At 37.7% G+C, this 21,100-nt stretch overlaps 1 protein-coding gene across 2 annotated transcripts in view; it reads left to right on the forward strand.

The window, feature by feature from the left end:
• The window catches only part of GRIA3 (glutamate ionotropic receptor AMPA type subunit 3), a 319,023-nt gene that overhangs the window by 246,250 nt on the left and 51,673 nt on the right, over positions 1–21,100 (forward strand). For both annotated transcript variants that reach the window (XM_015128131.3, XM_015128129.3), the window contains exon 12: positions 7,931–8,129. In XM_015128131.3, coding sequence (XP_014983617.1) covers positions 7,931–8,129 — 199 coding nt within the window. The remainder of the gene's footprint in view (positions 1–7,930; positions 8,130–21,100) is intronic.

Below are 21,100 nucleotides of genomic sequence, written 5' to 3' on the forward strand. Positions count from 1 at the left end.
AAAGAGTCTGTATGGGGTATGCCTCATTTATCGAAGTCACACATTTTTTGGCTTTTCTCAATCTGCTTGATTACATTCTCCAAATTATTTCACTCCCTGTTCCTTTTGTGCTTAGAATGTGTGTCATTTTTTGTATTATCTGGGAGTTTGTTTTGCTAGTTTCTTTATTTTTTGAAATGTTCACTTCAAGAGATTATGGTTTCTGAATGATCCTATAATTGAATGATTTTTAACATGGCTGGTAATCTATGTTGAGACAATACTAAAGAGTCATTAAGGCTAAAGATCTTATTGGTTGCTGTAAGTGAATTTTTAGAACTAAGTTTGTGGTATCCCCATTGGAGTGCTGCATACTACTCTGCATACTCAAAAAGTCTCTTCTCATTTTTAGAAGTACTTATGTATATTGATTCATTAAGTAATAACTTAAAGATTATGGCCTGAAAATGACAAGTTGAACAGGTTTGTTAATGTCTTATAGTAGAATTTAAGCTGTGGCTCTTCCTTGGCACTGAGATACATCAAGTGCTTTTTTTCAAAGTATATGTTTTATTATACTACACTAGACACTGTCATAAAGAGCAATGGCTTTCAAAATGTTTTGCCATGACCCACAGTAAGAAGTAAATTTTCCATCACAACTCAGTATACACATATGTATATAACCAAAAGCTCACCATACTTTACCCTTACAATGTGCAATGCACTCTGATATTTTCTATTGTGTCATTTTTTTAAAATTCTGGTTACAATTCAGCCCAGAAATAGGGCACACAACCTACAGAACACTAGCCTAGAGTAACAAGTATTATTCTTACTATACTTTTAAGTAATAAATTATTGCCTTTATGAGCTCTATGTTTTCCACCATATGGGTGATCCCTCCTCCAATACTGTCTTTTGTGTGTCCTTCAAAATAAATTATACCTTTAAGCCTTTTAATAAAATGTTATACTTCTTAGCATATTTCTTATATATACTAGTGAAGAGGAAACATGTTCCTCCTTATCTTGAGAGCTCTACTCATTGTATGTTTGTGCTCAATTGTATAACAGCAATCACTGTGATGTGTTTCTAGAACTATTAACAGATTTAGAAATTTCTGATAATAACATAGTTGTTACTGTAAGATTTGTGGTTGCCTTGACTGCAAACACCAGCAGTATACTTTATTTCTGTTTAATGGCCATGGTTGGAACACAAACTCTTCAGAAAGCCCAGAATGTGAGCATGCATTATACACTCTGACTTTTCTCAAAACTGAAGCAATTCAAGAAATTATGATACCACATTTTAAAGCAGAATTTAAGTATTAGAGCAGGAGGAAATGTCAGACATAAATTAGTCCAACTGCTTCCATCTACTGGGGGCAGAGGAAAAACAACCACCTTCCCTCAGCTTCCACTGTGTGTAGGCACTTTACCTGCATTATCACGTGGATTTTAATCCTCAAAACACCACTGCAGAGTGGGCATTATACTTATTTTTAAGTTGAAGAAGGTGATAGTCAGATTAAATAATTTGCCCAGTCACACAACTAATGGCAGAGCCTGAGTACAAACCAAGCTCCAATTCCAAAACTCATGCTCCTTCCACTTCATGCTGCTTTTTCCCACATCACAGACAAGAGAACACCACCCAAAGGATGATGTGATGAAATCCAAGGTCATGGAGGTTTTCAGAGGCAACAGTATGATTATTTCCACTATACTGCCTCCCACTACCAACCTGAAGTTACACTGTTTGTTCCATTCCTCTCCTCATGCTCAGGCACAAGAGCTGTTTTCCATTCTCTCAACCTCTAAAGAAATTCTACCTTTTTTCTGGTTTTCAATGAAAGTAGGCAGTGAGCATTTAAAATATTATCGAGTGTGTGTATGCTCAAAGTAAAAGACTGGGAAATCAGAAACAAGACATCATGAGAAAAATTGATGGCATCATTACATTTCCACCAAATTATTGACAGCTACCTAGAAGCTTAAAGAGTCTATGTCGGCCGGGCGCGGTGGCTCAAGCCTGTAATCCCAGCACTTTGGGAGGCCGAGACGGGCGGATCACGAGGTCAGGAGATCGAGACCATCCTGGCTAACACGGTGAAACCCCGTCTCTACAAAAAAATACAAAAAACTAGCCGGGCGAGGTGGCGGGCGCCTGTAGTCCCGGCTACTCGGGAGGCTGAGGCAGGAGAATGGCGTAAAAACCCGGGAGGCAGAGCTTGCAGTGAGCTGAGATCCGGCCACTGCACTCCAGCCTGGGCGACACAGCGAGACTCCGTCTCAAAAAAAAAAAAGAGTCTATGTCAATATTAGGTTTGAACTACCATAATTGTTCACAGGGAATAAGTTTGTTCTACATGAAGCCGGAGGCTGAGCTAACTCTAGAGAAGGTAATCAATATAATAAGCTGAGGCTTTATCCACATACAAACTGATTTATTAGGAGGAGTCGGTGGAAGGTGCGAGGAGATTCAATTCAACCTTTTTCCCCCTCAGTGGGGAAGGAGAAGACAGGCAGTGGAAGAAGCATAGTGGTTAAGCACATGAGCACTGGAGTTAGCCTCACTAGATTCACAATCTGCTTAGCAGTTGTGTAACCTGGGGCAAATCACTAAATCTTGCTAAGCCTCAGTTCTTCATCTGTAAAATAAAAAGCACAGTGCCAGGCATGTAAGTTCTCAATAAATGATAGCTATTGTCATTATTAAATTGGCTGCACATAATCATGCTAGTTTCACAAATACTAACAACTAATATAACATTTCCATTTTAGTTCCTAAAACTCCTTGGGAATACAGTTGAAATACCAGTTAGTATCAAAGAGCTGACCTCTGATGAGAAATAACCAGCAACATTCCTTCTTGAACTTGCTTTTGTTAAAGATTACCCCTCTTGCAAATATTTTTATTGTATTATTCTACTATGTCTTACTGGTATTGGCTGAAGGTTGTAACTTTATTTTTAATACGAAATTTATTTCCTTTGTAAAACTTGGATAGAACCACTAAGCAGTCCAGAGTCCAAGTCCTTCCAGACAAATGCTCCCCCTGCTGACTTTCTGTGCAGCTGCAGGGACATCTGAGGGCTAGACAAATTGAAGACATGAGAGTTGGGGGAATTATTACAGAGAAAATGGAAAGAACAGATGAACTTGAACCTGATAACTGTGTACAGATGTTTCCAAAGGTGTTACTCTCCTGTTAAGTTTTCAAGATATCAAGTACTTTGTTGAAGAGGGCAGGGGATCTGTCCAGATTAGTTGACACGTAGATCCTCCTTTAAAATGTGAAGTATGTGCAGAATAATAAAAGACATGAAGGATATAAAATAAATGAGATCAAAGACAATAGTAATTTGGGCTATGTTTTAAGCATACCATTTCCTCTGCTGATGTATGACCACTGTCTTTATCTTACTGCACATTCACTTCAAAGTAGTAGTGATGTGATAATAAATTAATGAGGTAATAGCAGAATTTTTATTACAACCATTTCATGGCTTTTCTGGCTAAAAGCTGTAGTTTTCAGTCTTTGGGACATGGTTACTTATTCCCATCAGAGAAGACTATAAGAACCAAAGATTGATTCTGCACATTTTAAAAAATCTGTCACAGACATGGCATTAAATGGAGTGTAGAAATGATGCATACTTTGGAAGAAAGAAGAGAAAAAGAGGAATGATAAAGAGTTTGTACAAAAGAGAAGCAGTTTTCAGTCCCAGCTCTCCATCTTGTAAAGCTAGTAAAGTGAAGATTATAAAATTTACTTACAAGATAAAGGTTATAGCACATAGCTCACTTTTATTATCATTTCAGAGGTCATAAAATACATTTTATTATTAACTCAGAAACTCTAGTTCTTTATTATTGCAGATAACAAGAGCATTGTATATTATTTGATGTACGTATTTTGCAGTGCTTTTATATGTCTGTTTTCCTCTTGTTGCTAATTTACTTTCATTAACTTCACGCCTCCTCTTACATTTCCTGAAAAGGTATGATACGCTTCTTATAATGCACTTTTATAAACACTAAATGTGCAGCATTTTACAGCCATTTCATTATGCTAACCTTGAAATCTGTCTTGTGCAACAAAACCATTTGAAATGAATGTTAAACATTTTGTAGCTGCATTAATGGAGGGAAAGATACTGGAAAATGACAGGTCTTTTTAACTCAACTATAAAGTCTTGTCTTATTTTAATAGATCCTTTATAAAATGTGATGGAATTGACCCATAAGTCACTTTTTATATAGCCTCCATGTGAAATGTGGGTTTAAGTGGCTATAGTTTCCCTAATGAGAAAAGGTAAATGTAAAAATGCCTATGGAGCTTCTTCCCTGTAGGTTCCTCTGCACTTTTTCTCAGTGAAAGGATTGAGGCACTTATGCTAAACAAGGGAATAAAGTGGTGGAAATCCCATCAAATCTTTTGTCTAAGCTACTACTGTTTTGAGGGGAGAATGTTGAATGCAAGCTTGTGCATTCTATACTGATTCCACTGAAGCTCCTTTTCTATCTCTGCTGAGGTATGCAGATACTGTTATGCCATTTCTATGTGGGTAATCACCCAAATTCTCCACGCTCATAGGTATATCATGATATTAACCACAAAATTGCCAAAGTCAATAACCATGTAGACAAGAGGCCACGAAAATGACCATTTTGCATTTAGGTTTATTTTCAGTCATGTCAACAACCAACAGCTGAGTCATTCAGATCAACCACATGATGATCTGAATCAGTACTAAAGTGGCCAAAATAACCAGATTATGATGTGCAGGCTTGATTTTAGATCAGACTGACACAGCCACAGTCCATTAGCCTCAATACAATGGCACAGTGTAATTTCCATAAATTACTGTATTTTTCTCCACATTGTCAAGTAGACAATGTATGAACTACCATTAGTATTCACAACAGCAAAATATACCTCTTTCCATAGCAAACTATGATTCTGGAATTACTCCAAAGTCAGTTTTCTCCTTGGTCTGGCAAAACCTCATCATTCCAAATAAAAATGACAGTCACAGTTCTGTCCCAAATGAACAACAGATAATAAACAATAATTATACAAATATGTTTGGTTTTCATGCTACTATATTTCTCAGCATTTGTAGAAAATTTGTACCTTCTATAACTTACACACCACTTTGGATTTTCTTATACAAAATACAGGTATTTTATATTACAAAAATGTGGGTATTTCTTTCCTAGTGTATAAGTTTAAATGTTTTATTTTCTATTCCTCCTCTCTGTGCCTCAGTTTCTTTATCTGTAAAATACCTCTGTTTGCTTATCTTTAAAATAGTACCTAACCATAGGGATAGAGAATTAAAATAGTTGGCACAGGTAAAGCAATTAGAACAGAGTCTGGCCCCCAAGAAGTGCTCAGTAAGTATTAGCTATAATTGTTATCATTTTTGTTCCTCTATTACTATGGATGTTTCTTTGGAGTGTTAATCTTTTATATAGCAAAATTATTTCTAGAGTCAGATCAGTTCAGAATAAATTAAATGTATGTAGCAACAATGAAGAAAGACTCTGAAAGGTATAAATGCATAATCAAAACACTCTGTATACTTTTAACATTCAGAAGTGTGACACATTCTTCTGTGATTCATCCAGATGTTTTTACTTCTGGTTAAAAGAGAAATGTTCCCAGATGAAATCCTGAGATAGTGTAACTGTTAGAAAAATCTGCTGCAAAGCAGATTTTCAAATTCAAAAAGCTAAAAGTGATCATGCTCAGGAAATAAATAAGGGTTGTCTTAGGAATCCAGGGACCAACAGGAACTGCAGATTTTAAAAACATCAAGTCAGTTTGTTATAGTTAACCAATAATAAATATTTATCAAAATACCTGCCAAAATTATTCAATCAGAGTGTAGCATCTAAAACAACTGAGTTTTCCAGAGGCCAGAGAAAGGTTATCTTGGGACACAGGAATTTAAATTTGCTTCAAAGTGGTGAAATGCTGGTACAGACAGAGAAGAGCTTGATTTGCCGGCTCTCAGCCCAGAACTACCCTCTTCCCACAGAGCCTAGAGATATGCCAGGCTCCTACGCCTATTCTTGACTTTATGACAGAGTGGGTTCTCTTCCTGTGAGCTTTTCTGGGCATGGGAGAACATAGCATAACTAGGATGGAGCTCTGCCACACAGCAGAATTATCCTAAGGATGATGTGGCAATGTTTTATAAAACCTAGGGAGCAGATTTTCATTTCTGCAGACAGAGCCAGCCTTCAGCAACACTGTGAAAGAGATGAAGTTTCCTGAATACAAGCCATTACCCATCACTGAGCATTCAATTCCCTCACACTGTCCAATAACTTCCTATGGTCCCTGTCTCTGAGGAACACTCATGATGTAGGACCAAACTTGCAACGCTGTCTGCACCTCGAGAGTGTTATAAACTGCTGCTGCTTAGTCCCAACCCCCAGGGTTAGGATTTAATTGATCTTGGATGAAGCCTAGGCAAGGATTTTTGTCTTTTTGTTTAGACATGTTTTGACTGAAGCTCCCTAGATGATATTGATATGCAGGCAGAACTGAGAATCACTGATGTAGAAGAACAATGTTTCTCGGTTTGGTCTGCAGACCACTTGCAGCAGAATCACCTGTGATGCTTAAGAAGTGCAGATTCTTGGGCATTCAGCTATTCTGAATCTGCATTTTAACAAACACCTCAGGTAACGTTGATGCACAGTAACATTTAAGAACAAAAATTTCACCTTATTAAAACTTACTTTCCCGTTCCCTACTAACTGAATAAACAGTGGGTGCTGTTGAAGTAATGTGTTACGTTTTGACCAAGCCTCCTGAAAACAACACAGAGGGTGATTCCAACAGAATTTCTCCATCAGACCAGGAAGATGATTTTGTTTTCATTTTCTCTGCGTAGGGGTGGAGAGGGGTGTGGAGGAAGCAAGCCTTTTAATGCCTCTAGTCCGACTATACAGGTAGTTTCCTACTTCACTTGGAGTCTGCCTTGTGTGGTTAAGGCTTAGTTGTCAAAGGAGAAAGTTTCTAATCTCCTGGACCCCAACAGCTATTTATATGAAGATGATAATAAATATTATCGTCTAGCTCCTTGCCTCTTGGGTGATCAACTCCACAAAATGGCAATGTCTTTGTTAAATTTATTAAACTCAAAGTGAATAGTGCTCATTTTCCAGCACCTACCCATTTATCTTCAAGTGAGAAGAGGTTTTCGACTATGTTTCTCTCATGACATTACCTTATAGCAGTGGTTTTCAACCTTGGTTGTGCTTTGTAATCACGTGGTGAGCTTTTAAAAATCTAAATGTCTGCGTCCTACCTCCCAAGTTCTGATTTAATTGGTGGGCCTGGGCATGAGTTTTTTTTTAAGATTCTAGGTGATTTTAATGTGCAGCCCAGGCTGAAAACCACTTGCTTCTACAGGTGTGCCCAGCAAAGTTCACAGGAAGAGAACTCAGTAAGTTAAATTATTACCTATGGAAGCAGGAGATGGTAAAAAAAAAAAAAAAAATATATATATATATATATATATATTCTTTCCTGTAATTAAAAGGAAAAATCCTGCTGGGAGTACACTTGCAGTCCCAGCTATTCAGGAGGCTGAAGCTGGAAGATAGCTAGAGCCCAGGAGTTCAAGTCCAGTCTGGGCAACATAGAGAGACCCCACCTCATTTTTTAAAAAGAAAATCCTGCTTTGAAACATGTATAGGCCTGATGAGTATTATGCATGCACCATCATAATATGCCATCATGACATGGGGTATTGTTGTTAACATGTGACCTTTGTTTAATGTTTTAATTCCCTTACATCATCTATTTCCCTCCTTCATCAGCTATACTTAAGCCACTCCTCTTTCCAGAAATAAAGACAAGGATTTCTTAAACTTAGATCTGGCCCCTCTGGGTCTGGATTTGTTTTTGTTTTGTTTTATAGATCACTCTCCGGGCGCATTGTTGGAGGGGTTTGGTGGTTCTTCACCCTGATCATAATTTCTTCCTATACTGCCAATCTCGCTGCTTTCCTGACTGTGGAGAGGATGGTTTCTCCTATAGAGAGTGCTGAAGACTTAGCTAAACAGACTGAAATTGCATATGGGACCCTGGACTCTGGTTCAACAAAAGAATTTTTCAGAGTAAGTGCTTTGCAGTTAATTGAACCTGCTGATTTTTATTTTATCATCTTCTCACAAAGGACTACTTGCCTTTGTGAGAGTTGGGAAGGAGTGGGAATGTTATCAAAGGAGAGCATCTTAAATACTGGGCTGCTTGGTTGGTGATCTACTTCATTGTCGTTTAGAACCAAGACTTGAGTAAGACATAACAAGTTGCATGTCGAGGGCACTGAGTTTGGACTACCAGGTTTGAATCCCAACCCTGACACAAAGTGATTGTTTGTCCTTGGGCAAGCCATTTAACTTCTACCAGCTTCAGGCCCCTCACTTGAATAATGAGGGGATTTAACTAAACAATATTTATTCTGCTTTCTAGCTTTTACAAAAGCAGTGTTTTTATGTCTCAGAGGTTCACAGAAGTTAGGCAATTGACTGTAAGACTCTGAGGAGTAATGGACTATAAGAAATTATATATTCTCTTTTAAATGTTGGTTGTCTATTGAGATGTATTACAATTGTATCAAGTATTTGTGTATATGGTGATAATTTCATTTTCAGGACAGCTGATAATTGTTTTAATGTCTTGGGTAGACTTATTCCCTCTGCTCCTCATAAGCAAAATCTTATTGGGGAAACAGTAAATTTTTCACTAGCAAAAGTTAATAAAGCTATGTAAAGTCTGTCAAGAGGAAAGATGAAAGGAGGAAATAACAGAAGGATAATACGAGGGACAAACCACTTTTACATAAACCATCAAGATCTTTGTTCTGTGGTAACAGGACTATTAAGGAAGAATACTAGTAGAGTTTTTAAGAACTAAAATGTTTTTTCAGTTACCCCAACAAGAAAAACATGCTGATTTGGATTAGAAAATGGACACATTCTATAATATTACTACTGCCTGCTACTGTAACCACAGTAACTAGTTGTAGCAATGATCCAGAAGCCATTTGGGTAGTAGGTGGAGTAGTTAGTCACTCTCTTCAACCAATAATCAAGTTATTCGATGACAGATATAATTGCTGATTTTTCCTCAAAGGCCCAGAGTAAACAGATGGTGGTTCTAAACCTGCTTTTTAAAATAATCAATAAGAAATAATTTCTACATGTATTGTCATGAGATTTGTCCAATTACTTCACAGTAAACCAGGAAGAGTGTGTTTCTTGACATTATAGCAATTAACCACAAACTGTTTTCACTCCCTGAAAGAGAATGTATTAGTCCTGGGACCCTTTCAAGAATTCTCATTGATTCAAAATATCCATATCTCACCTCTACCACCTGTTTACTGAGTAGATCATAATCCCCAACTGGGAAGAAGGGTCCAATGTTGGGAGCATCAAAATGACATGAAGACCCTCTGGAACTAATCTGGCCTTGACCCTCACAACTATGGCAGTCCCATAAGCTTATTTAGAAACAATTTCCTGCCCCCATGAAATCACATTTATCAGGGCTAGAAGCCAGGGATTTCCATCTGATGAGTAGTCAACACATAATCAGTTCCATGGAAATCTGGTTTGATATCAACCTTCAACAGAGCTTATGATCACCATCCCAATAGGCATGAAGTTTCTATATGAGGTAATTAACCACTTAGGCTATCAAGACACCAGAAGTTTCTATATGAAGTAATTAACCACTTTGGATATCAAGACACCAGAAGTTTCTATATGAAGTAATAAACCACTTAGGACATCAAGACACCAGACTTGGACCCTCAGATAAGAGATACTTGTTCCACTGGAAAGCATTTTTCTTTCAAAAACAATTAGAGATTAGAAAGTTGTGCTTTAAATGGTAATCAATAAATGGCATCAATCCCCATTAGACTTTCAAAGGCCATTCATCCATATTGCAGGCAAAAGGAGGCTCTCTGAAAAGATGAAGAGATTTATTAGCACAGAGGCAGAAAGTGTGACCAAATATTCATTGCCCCCATGCCCAGATCCCATCTCCCACTTATTTTGTGTCTTTCTCAAAAACTAGGAAAGCATCTACTAAATCATTCAATGATGATTTCATTAAAGGGCGTCATATTACCAGAGCTGATTTGAATCAACATTTAATTCTGAGCAAAGCTATTGCCACATTCTGATTGGTTTGTGGTTTCTAATGCTTATCAATTCCTAGCCAATGAGTAATTTGTATGGAAATTGAGTTGTTTTGAAAATCTGATTAGACAGGGAACTGGATATTTCTAAGCATAAGGAAGTACAAATCATTTTCTAGTTCTGGCATGCCACTTTTTCTGTTTCCCCAAATGGTCACTGGTGGCATCATTAAGGACTTGGTGAGGTGGTTCTTCAGGGTAGCACACAAATGTTGATTATCTAAAAGTGGAACTATAAAAGCAGCATTAAAAAATCAACTTCTTTAACCTGCTTATACTGAAAATGTTATCTAGACCCAACAAAGGCTACCCTTGATATTCGTACAATACAGGGTTGTGGGGCCGGCGGCCAATTGGTCTCCAAGCCATTTAAATCCAATGGGGCAAAGATGCCAGCCAGCAAGAGCACATCATCCTTTATTCAGGGACTTGACTGCCACAGTCGTGTCACTTCCCCTTCAATCTTCAGTGACGTCAAGTCATAAAGGCAGTTTTAAAAACTAACTTCTGGCTGGGTGTAGTGGCTCACGCCTGTAGTCCCAGCACTTTGGGAGGCCGAGGCTGGCGGATCACGAGGTCAGGAGATTGAGACCAGCCTGGCCAACATGGTGAAACCCCATCTCTACTAAAAATACAAAAATTAGCTGGGTGTGGTGGTGCATGCCTATAATTCCAGCTACTCGGGAGGCTGAGGCAGGAGAATCGCTTGAACCAGGGAATCAGAGGTTGCAGTGAGCCGAGATCGTGCCACAGCACTACAGCCTGGTGACAGAGTGAGAGTCCATCTCAAAAACAACAAACAAAAAAAAATAGTAACACACACACACACACACATTGCGCATCTCTGATAGCCTGCCTTATGAACTTCAGAGGATGAAACAAGATCACACGCAACATTTACAAACATAATATGAACTCATTTCTTCCCAAGCTCACTCTATACTAATACTACGGGGACCAAATTGTAATAACATAAGACAGCCTGGGGCCAGCCCTCTAGTCCTTCTACTAAGAGATAGGAAGAAATAAAATAAAATTCTTTTCTAATTGCCCTGCAGACATTTTTACTTGTCCTGAGTAAGGCTGCCATTAAAATGATGGTATTTTTAAGTGATTCATTTGTTTCTCTCATTTTCTGAGCTTTCCCTAGCTGTCATCTTACAATCCCATAATCAGTGGAACAGAGGGACCTCTTCCATCAGGAAAGGCAGGGAGCAAAATGTATGCTGCTAGAAGAGACATCTGGAATATTACTATTAACTCTCTTGATTTGAAAACTGATTTCCTTAGACAGCAGCTCTAAGGAAAGCTCTTGGGATATAACCATATATCTCAACCAGAGGTAGAAGCACATATGCCAAAAACACAAGTGGACGGCTTTATTGTTGTTGCCCAGAGAAATGCTACAATGATTTGGAAAGCTGCACCGAAATGATCATTCTCCACTAGGTTTTGGAAATTTAACCTGATACAGATTCATGTTAAAAGGTGGAACTGGAAGAAAAAGTAATTCCAAAGTTCTCTCTGCCTGCAGACCTTTAAAAGTATTAGAAAATAACTAGGATGCTGGATTTCTGTTTTGTGAAAATTGATATTAATATTTTATTAAGATGCATTCAAATAATTATTTATACATTTATATGCATAAACACCCAAAACAGTTTATACATGGAATCATATAACACAGTATTCTCTTGCCATTATTTGTTTGTTTTTTAAAACTCAAATAAGTATAGATTCACTTCTTTTTTTACTTCATAGTATTTAACTTTACTTCAACTCTATTATTTCCTTTATCAATTTCCTCTTGATAAATGTTTAACCTTTTGAAAATATCTTGGTGTTGTTAATCATGGTTCAATAAACATTATTTTCCATTGATGTAATAGAATTATTTTAAAATGTTTTTAAATATTTATCCTTCAGTTAAATCCCTTAAAGTACTTAGCCTGTGATGTGACATAAGCCATGTAATGCCCAGCTGCAGACAAAGCTGGCTTAACAAAGTTACAGAATGTAGTAGGCACCTGGCTAAGGAAAATTCTACCCCACAAAATATTTTGCCCCCAATAGGCACTTTAACAGGAATCACATTTTTCCCCTTTTTACATTAAATGTCTGATGGTGGAAGAAGGGGAGACGTTTGTTCTAAAGTTAATCCTAATGGAAAAGTTAAAGATCCAATATTTTATTTATACCATAATGGACAATTTTTCTTTCTCATTTGTTGAACTTTATGCAAGGCTCTTGTGTTTATCTGGGCACAACTCCAGAGGCCTTCTTTCTTATTCACACCTGAGTTAATGGCCCTGACAGGTCGTGTATAACCTGTGATATGCCTGTGCATGTACCTGTGTGCGTAGGCTGCTGAGGCCGTGGTATTTGGTTTAGTTTGTTTCTTGCTTTGCCGCTTCTTGGTTTCATGATTCTCTGAAAGAACACAAGGCAGAAAAACCCCAGAGAGATATTTCAGAGTTTCAGAACAGTACCAATGAAGACACTAGTCACAATGAAGTTTACAAAAGTTACATATAAGAGAACAAAGACTTCTTTTATCATTTAGACAGAGTTGGTTTGACAAAGGTTTTCACCAAATCACATCAACAATAAGAAACTAAACTTGCTGACTCAGCCTATTGCACTAACCACTAAACTCAGCTTCCTCCCTTACCTACACAGGGCAGAAACATGGGGGGAAATGCCACCCTTTCTGAAACAAGCAAACTTTTGGAAAATGGCCAGGTCTGGAGGCTGACTTGTGTAGTGCATTCTTTTATGAGATGTATACCACACCCAGAAACCTTGCAGAAATCATCATAACAGAGATGAGATAATCTCAAAACTTTCGGATTTTATGTGGAGATCATTTACCATGCTGGTAGAAGGTTTTATGAGAACTTAACTGCTCTCTTCTGGAAATAGGCAGTAATTCTAGAATCCCAAAAAATTTAAATCCATGTCAATTTGATATGTTTGGACAGTTGATGGGGAAATGGTACTGTTTTAATTCCATGTATATAGGGCATAAAGACACATATTAAAATAAGAAATAAGGCACCAGACCAGAATGAGGCACCGTAATGTCAATGAAGGCAATAAGTTCAAAGGATAATTTTATAAAACTGTCATTAGAGTATTTGCCAAGGAGAGAGTTGCATTATCTCTATCGTATCTCTTATTTCACTATATCAGAGCCTGCATAACTACAGTGATTATTTTAGGACTTAAGACAAATACTTTATTTATTCTAAGAACGTACTGATATACAACTTATATATCACATATAAGAAGTCAATTGTCTCTTTTTGTATTAGTTTTGATCAGTTAGCTGATGAGGTCTTTGAGTCTTACCCCAATGCCAGATGCCAGATTTCTTTTCCAGATATTTGGCTATATCCCCATTACAGATAGTTTGGGGGATAAAAGGAATTCTTTTTAAAAAATGAAGGGTTTAACATTAATTTAAACCTCTTTAAGAAAGTAAATATAAAAGAAGAGGAGTAGAGAGAGTGGCAACTTGCTCCAGTGCCCTAGGCAAGGCAGAAGAATTGAACTTTATTAGGAGACCACAAGGGGACTGTCCTATCTTGTGAGTTACAGGTGTTGTAAGCCCTGTGAAGCACAGCTGAATTACTCATGAAGAATATTTTGTCTCAACACAAGACTCTTTGATTATTGTCTTTGTCATTATAATTTTTAATTTTTTTAAGCACAGGCAGCAAAAGGAGGGGTTCTTCCATGCTGATTTGAAAAGTAGTCCCTGCTAATAGCATTTAGATTCTGCTTCCACATTCACAACCACACACACACACACAAAGCATTTTCAACTGGGTCTACATTTCTTCAATATTTATTGGTTATCTATAACGGGGCTTTTGAAGTATATGCAGGAAGGGAGAAAAATCTTTCCACAAGTGCACCTATGCAGAGTATGCTGACATTTTGACATAATCTGGAAAATCAACCATTAATCTTTAAGCTTATTATAACTGAGCTATGTACACAACAGACCTCCCTGACAACTTAATCCATCCCCTTGCCTTAGGAAACACATCAAAATGTAAAAATCTTTTGTTAAAAATTTTTCTCACCAAACACCATGGTGAATTTAAGATCTTAACAGACAATATACCTGGAAAACTACAGCCAAATTTTATTTGTTTGAAGACACATATAATGTGATGAAATGTTTGAGGACACACCCAAACCATGCACTAGGGGAACACATAACAGCAACAGCAACAGATGAGTTAATACTAAGGGTAGCAGGTCAGGAACATCTGCTGTACATACTACTTGGCAGTTTTAAAAAAAGAAAACTGTCTTTCAATTTTGACATGGCTGTTTTGATGCTTATTTTTTTTAAAGTCTTACTTTCCTATGTTATATAATATACAGCAAGAACCATAGACCTTATAGGTCAAGACTGGAGATAGAGCAACAGCCACAAGTGAGGATGCTGAGGCCAGGCCAAAAAGGCCTCTGGAAAAGGGAAAGATGCAATGAGACCACCGTTAGCTTTTCCCAGCAGCTAGGAATCTGTGACTCCATAGCTCTTCCTTTCAGGCAAGTCTCAGGCTGTCTGGAAAGGACAATCTCCAAAAAAGTAGAGGTTGACCTGACAACTGTGCACACAACTGAAAACACATCTAATATCTGCTTCCAAGAGAAAGGAAAACATTTAGCAATAAAGACAAGCTAATAATATGCCTGATATTCCATTGTTTATTCAGCAGTCTTTCAGTAACTTTTGAGCCAAGCTTCATGCTAAGCACTGACGATCATACATCTTATAAACAAAATTAAATTCCTCTCTTTTGCCAAAGTACCTGAAAATACCTAGACAGGCTTTTTCACCATGTTTGGAGATAGATTAACTTAAAATCTGGGTATCTCACATAGCTAGATGATTTTCCCTCCAGGGAAGCTGATAGTGTTTATTTCTGTGGAGCTACTTCCCAGCATGGGCCAATCTATGGGTATGCTCCATGATGACTTAGCAGCAGGGTTAATGATTCCCTGTAACCTCAGTAGGAAGATCAGCTAGTTTATGAATAAAATAGAAATGGCCTCTGCCTTCTTGGAGCTCACAATCTAGTGGACCATTAATTTTCAACACACATTCACATACATTACCACATAATCCACACAACAATCCTGGGGCAGCCAGAACAAGTACCATTACACCTGTTTCATAGAGGAGACAAATGAAGTACATGACATTGTGATTTGCTGAACGCCACTCAGCTCAATGGAGAAAAGGCAGCACCAGGATCCTGCTGCTCTGAGTCTCTAATGCAGCACATGTTAAGGCATCTGTATCATCTACTGGTTGATCTATGTTTTTATTCCCCTTTATGGATCAATTAGAAAAGGAAATCTATGCCTACTTTTAAAAGACATTTCCCATGCTCTGACAACTTCAAAGGGTTCCAAGATAAGAAGGCAAAGAAAGACATCTATAAAGCTAGAGTGAATGCCATAAATGCAGCAAACCTCTGTTATTACACAGCTTGTTATAGTTTCTGACATGCTAAGGGTTATGTCATGTGTGTGGATGAAACTAGAAAGAACAAGAGAAAGATGAAAATTGTTTCTAGTTCCACATCCACTGATGACTTTCTTGTTTTTCTTTGGGTAATGAATATTTGATCTCAGTTTCTTCATTTATCAGGGAGAATATTCCTTGCTCTACTTACTGTCCTTATGGGGTTGGTGAGAGGCTAATATCACAAAAGCTCGTTAAAAGTATGAAGGTGTCTACAAATCCCAAGAAACATTAGGAAAAGGGCCCAGCAATAGAGCAATTAAAACCTAAAGACTCAAGGGGAGGGAGAGCATCAGGATAAATAGCTAATGCATGCAGGGTTTAATACTTAGGTGATGGGTTGATGGGTGCAGCAAACCACCATGGCACACGTTTACCTATGTAATAAACCTGCACATCCTGCATATGTATCCTGGAACTTAAATAAAATAAAATAAACCTAAAGACTCTCCAGACACAGCTCTGTAGAGATGTGAGGGGTACTTCACAAAAATAAAATAAGATAATCTCTCTGCTTTCTTGATGGAAGAGATGTGTTTGTTTTCTTTTTCTGGCTTTGGGAAGAGAAAGAAAGCTCATTCAGTATTTTCCCCTTCCTGCTGATCCCACTTCTACCCTTAATTTTAAAATATTACTATTGTGCTCATCTCCTAGTTGATCCATCTTTAGCTATTCCTTTGTGGCCTGCAGATTCAACAACTTCAATATGCACAATTTAGAGCTGCCCTTGAAGACCATCTAGAAACTTTAGGTGCTTGCAAGGTGGCATGCCGGCCATCTGCCCAAAGTAACCAACCATATGGATTTTATTAAACTATCTCCATTAGTCCTTCAAGGTAACCTACTTGTTTATGAGAGCGTTTCACAGCCCAGAAAGCCTAAGGGGGTTAAGTCTCCATTCTTTCTGAGGCTGCCAGTTCTCACAGACAGCATCAGGGTAATTAACATCACACAAGACCCCCAGCTCTTTGTGAGAACTCTGAAACTCTGTTTCCTAGAAAAACTCATCTAAGGATCTCACTTTCTTTTCTTATCTGACACAGTCAAATCATCTAATAGCCTTCCGGTTAAAGGAATGAGGCCCATCTGTTCAATTAGATTTTACTTGAGTTCACCTGGCAAGCCTGTGTAGGTTAATTATTTGCAGTCCTCCATCATGCAGCAGCCTAAAAACTTGACCGTAAGGATCAAGTAAAATTTCGACTTACGAAAACTCAACTAACAAGGACAATTAACTAGAATGCTTGGTTGCACTCCACTTTTGAAAGGAAAAGGCAACTTAGACACACAAAACGTTGATAAGAATTTTTTCCCAAAAAGCCTACTAGATTATGTCCTGCAGTCAGATTCATTCTAGTCTTCAACATCATTCACATTTTGGTCAGAGAGTAAATGTATTGAATGTTTATCATAGCAATTTAGGCACCAGGTATACAGTACAGGAAACATGACAGAATCCTTACCTTCAAAGAGCTTGCATTCTGTTGGAAGGAGACAAACCATAAATACATTAAAACAATAGATGTATAGAATAATTCCAGGTACTGATAGGTGCTCCAGGATGCAATGATAAAGAATGACTTAGGGTTAGAAAAATATTTTAAACTGGGAACTCGGGTTGGAGGGAGGGTTTAGGGAAAGCCTCGTTAGGGAGGTAACATTTTCTTAGAGATCTAAATGATAAGAAGAGAGGTAGCTATGTGAAAATCTGATGGAAAAGTATTCCAAACAAAAGTCATGCTAAGTACAAAGGTCCTGGGGCAGAAACAATCCTGGAATGTTTAAAGGAAGGAAGATAACCACTGTGGCTGAAGAATAGTAGCCTACATTAGAATCATAGTGATGGAGATTGTGTGAAGGGATCAGATTTACGATTCATTTTGGAGGTAGAGTCACAGAATTTGCTGATGGATTGGACAACATGTATGAGCAAAAGGAAAGAGCCAAGGATGACTCTCAGATTTTGGGCCTACATCCCTTTTCAGTAATCACTAATGAAATCTATAGTCATGAGGGCTGAAAAGGTATACTAGGACTGGTTAAGAAATTTTCCAAAGCGTCGGAGAATGTTAGCTGTCTGAAGGGAAGATTGTCTCTGTTATAACTGTTTTAAACAGATCTATTGAGATATAATTCATATATCACACAATTCATCCATTTAAAGAGGGTATAATGGTTTTTGTTATATCACATTGTTAGTTTTTTTAAGTTGTGATAAAATATATTTGACAAAATTTGCCATTTTAACCACTTTTAAGCACACAATTCAGTGGCATTAATTGCATTCACAATGTTATGCAACCATCATCACTATTTCCAAAATATTTTCCTCACTTCAAATAGAAACTCTATAACCATTAATCAACTTCTCATTCCCTCTCCTCCCAGCCCCTGGTAACTTTTAATCTATTTCCTGTCTCTATGAATCCGCCTATCCAAGTACCTCATATAAATGGAACAATATGTCCTTTTGTGTCTGGCATATTTCACTTAGCATAATGTCTTCAAGCTTCGTACATGTTATAGAGCTTCATTCCCTTTTAAAGGCTGAATAATATTCTATTGTATGTATATGCCACATTTTGCTTATCTATTCATCTGTTGATGAATACATGACTATTTGTGAATAATGCTGCTATGAACATTGGCATACAAACATCTGTTCAAATCTCTGCTTTCAATTCTTTGGATATATACCTAGGAGTAAAATTGCTGGATCATATGTCAATTCTATGTTTATCTGTCATAACTTTTTTTTTCAAGACAGAGTCTTGCTCTGTCACCCAAGCTGGAGTGCAGTGGAATAATCTCAGCTCACTGCAACCTCCGCCTCCTGGGTTCAAGCAATTCTCCTGCCTCGGCCTCCCTAGTAGCTGAGATTGCAGGCTCATGCCACCAAGCCTGGCTAATTTTCATATTTTTAGTAGAGATGGGTTTTTACCATGTTGGCCAGGCTGGTCTTGAACCACTGACCTCGCGATTTGCCTGCCTCGACCTCCCAAAGTGCTGGGATTACAGGCATGAGTCACCACACCGGACCTGCTATAACGTTCTAAAAGTCTATTTTGAAATAAAATAGATGAGGGCATCTTCTCTTCTGTTTTCTTCTCATTCCTGCTTAAACAATCTCAATCTTGAGGCAATAGTTGTTTCTGCTTTAGTAGGAAGAGGGATGCTGGATAACTGGTGTGGAGGGCAGATCTGTAGTTAATATCACGAAGTTTCATCTTGATATTATGAATGAAGTTGAGGAGGAGGTATATGTATGTATGCACGTGTCAAAAAAGATCTAAAGTCTTGTTTACACCACACATTTATACAAAGCCTTGGCTATTTTAGTTAATGGCCCCAGCTTTTAGCAAAAACTTAGGGAAGCATGCTTCCTTTTTCTGTGTTTGGGTTGCAACTCTGGTGCCTCAGCAGAATTGCTTTAGCATGCAGGCAACGGATGATAAAAATGGAACTCATTATCCTCCCTCTGTTCTAACTGGTTTAGAATGTTACCTGTTGGAAGAGAGGGGCTTGGATAGAGATAATCTGTTGCATTTCTCTCCAGTTCTGATTGCAGGAATCTATCTGTAAGCCGCCCTCAAAATTGATCTTCTATCTGTATACTCTGTGGTGACCTAATGAAGATGTCGCTGAAGGTGGTTATCTTCTATGCCTAGAGAAATCTGAATTCCAGAACTGAGTCTTAATTCCCAGTTTTATCAAAATTCTTATGTGTTCATATCCTGATTTATTTGACTCTTAACTTTACTTCCTTTGAGTCTGGTCTGGGTTATAGACTATTATTTTTATGAGAAATATTTTATTTTGTTTTTTTAAAACTAAGGTATGTTACAAATAAAACTTACATATCTTGTCATTCTTGGCAATATGAATCCACCTTGAGGTCACTGTGCTAAGAGAAATAAGTCAGGTATTGAATGAATTATCTAATACCTAAATTTAATAAGCAAAAATAGTCTGTTATCTCTGTTAGGGGTATGCTTGTTACACTCAACTCGTATTCCTGTTCTTTTTTTTTTTTTTTTAATTTTCATTTTAGGTTCGTGAAGGTTTGTTATATAGGTAAATTTGTGTCAAAGGGGTTCGTTGTATAGATTATTTCATCACCCAGGTATTAAGTACAGTACCCAATAGTTATCTTTTCTCCTCTCCTCTTCCTCTTCCAACCTTTCATCCTCAAGTAGACCCCAGTGCCTCTTGTTCTCCTGTATGTGTTCATGTGTGCTGATCATTTAGCTCCCACTTATAAGTGGGAACATGTGGTATTTGGTTTTCTGTTCCTGCATCAGTTTGCTAAGGATAATAGCCTCCAGCTCCATCCATATTCCCACAAAAGGCGTGATCTCGTTCTTTTTTATGGCTGCATAGCATTCCATTGTGTATCTGTACCACATTTTCTTTATCCAATTGGTCATTGATGGGCATTTAAGTTGATTCCATGCCTTCGCTATTGTGAATAGTGCTGCATTGAACATTCATGTTCATGTGTCTTTATGGTAGAATGATTTATATTCCTCTGGGTATATACCCAGTAATGGGATTGTGGAGTCAAATGGTAGTTCTGCTTTTAGCTCTTTAAGGAATTGCTACACTGCTTTCCATAATGGTTGAACTAATTTACACTCCCAACAACAGTGTGTAAGTGTTCCCTTTTCTCTGCAACCTCACCAGCATCTACTATTTTTTGACTTTTTAATAACAGTCATTCTGACTGGTGTGAGATGGTATCTCATTGTGGTTTTGATTTGCATTTCTCTAATTATCAGTGATGTTGTGCTTTCTTTCATAGGCTTGTTGGCTGCATATATGTCTTCTTTGGAAAAGTGTCTTTTCATGGACTTTGCCCACTTTTTAATAGGGTTATTTTTCTCTTGTAAATTTGTTTAAGTGCCTTACAGATGCTAGGTATTAGACCTTTGTCAGATGAATACTTTAGAAATATTTTCTTCCATTCTGTAAGTTGTCTGTTTGTTGACAGTTTCTTGTGCTGTGCAGAAACTCTTCAGTTTAATTAGATCCTATTTGTCAATTTTTGCTTTTGTTGTGATTGCTTTTGGTGTGTTTGTCACAAAATCTTTGCCTGCTCCTATGTCCAGGATGGTGTTGCCTAGGTTGTCTATCAGAGTTTTTATAGTTTTGTATTTCACATTTAACAGACTATTTCTTGTATCAGTCGGTAACATCGATTTTCCAACCCACTGAGTAAAGAAGTCTGCCCTAGACACTCTGGGAATAAAGGAAATGCCATTCATACCCCTGAGTCCAATATGCAGAAAATAAACAAGTCAGGTGATTTCATCAGGGATGGTTTCTAAAAA

Source organism: Macaca mulatta, chromosome X (genome assembly GCF_049350105.2).
Source record: "Macaca mulatta isolate MMU2019108-1 chromosome X, T2T-MMU8v2.0, whole genome shotgun sequence".
Classification (NCBI taxonomy): domain Eukaryota; kingdom Metazoa; phylum Chordata; class Mammalia; order Primates; family Cercopithecidae; genus Macaca; species Macaca mulatta.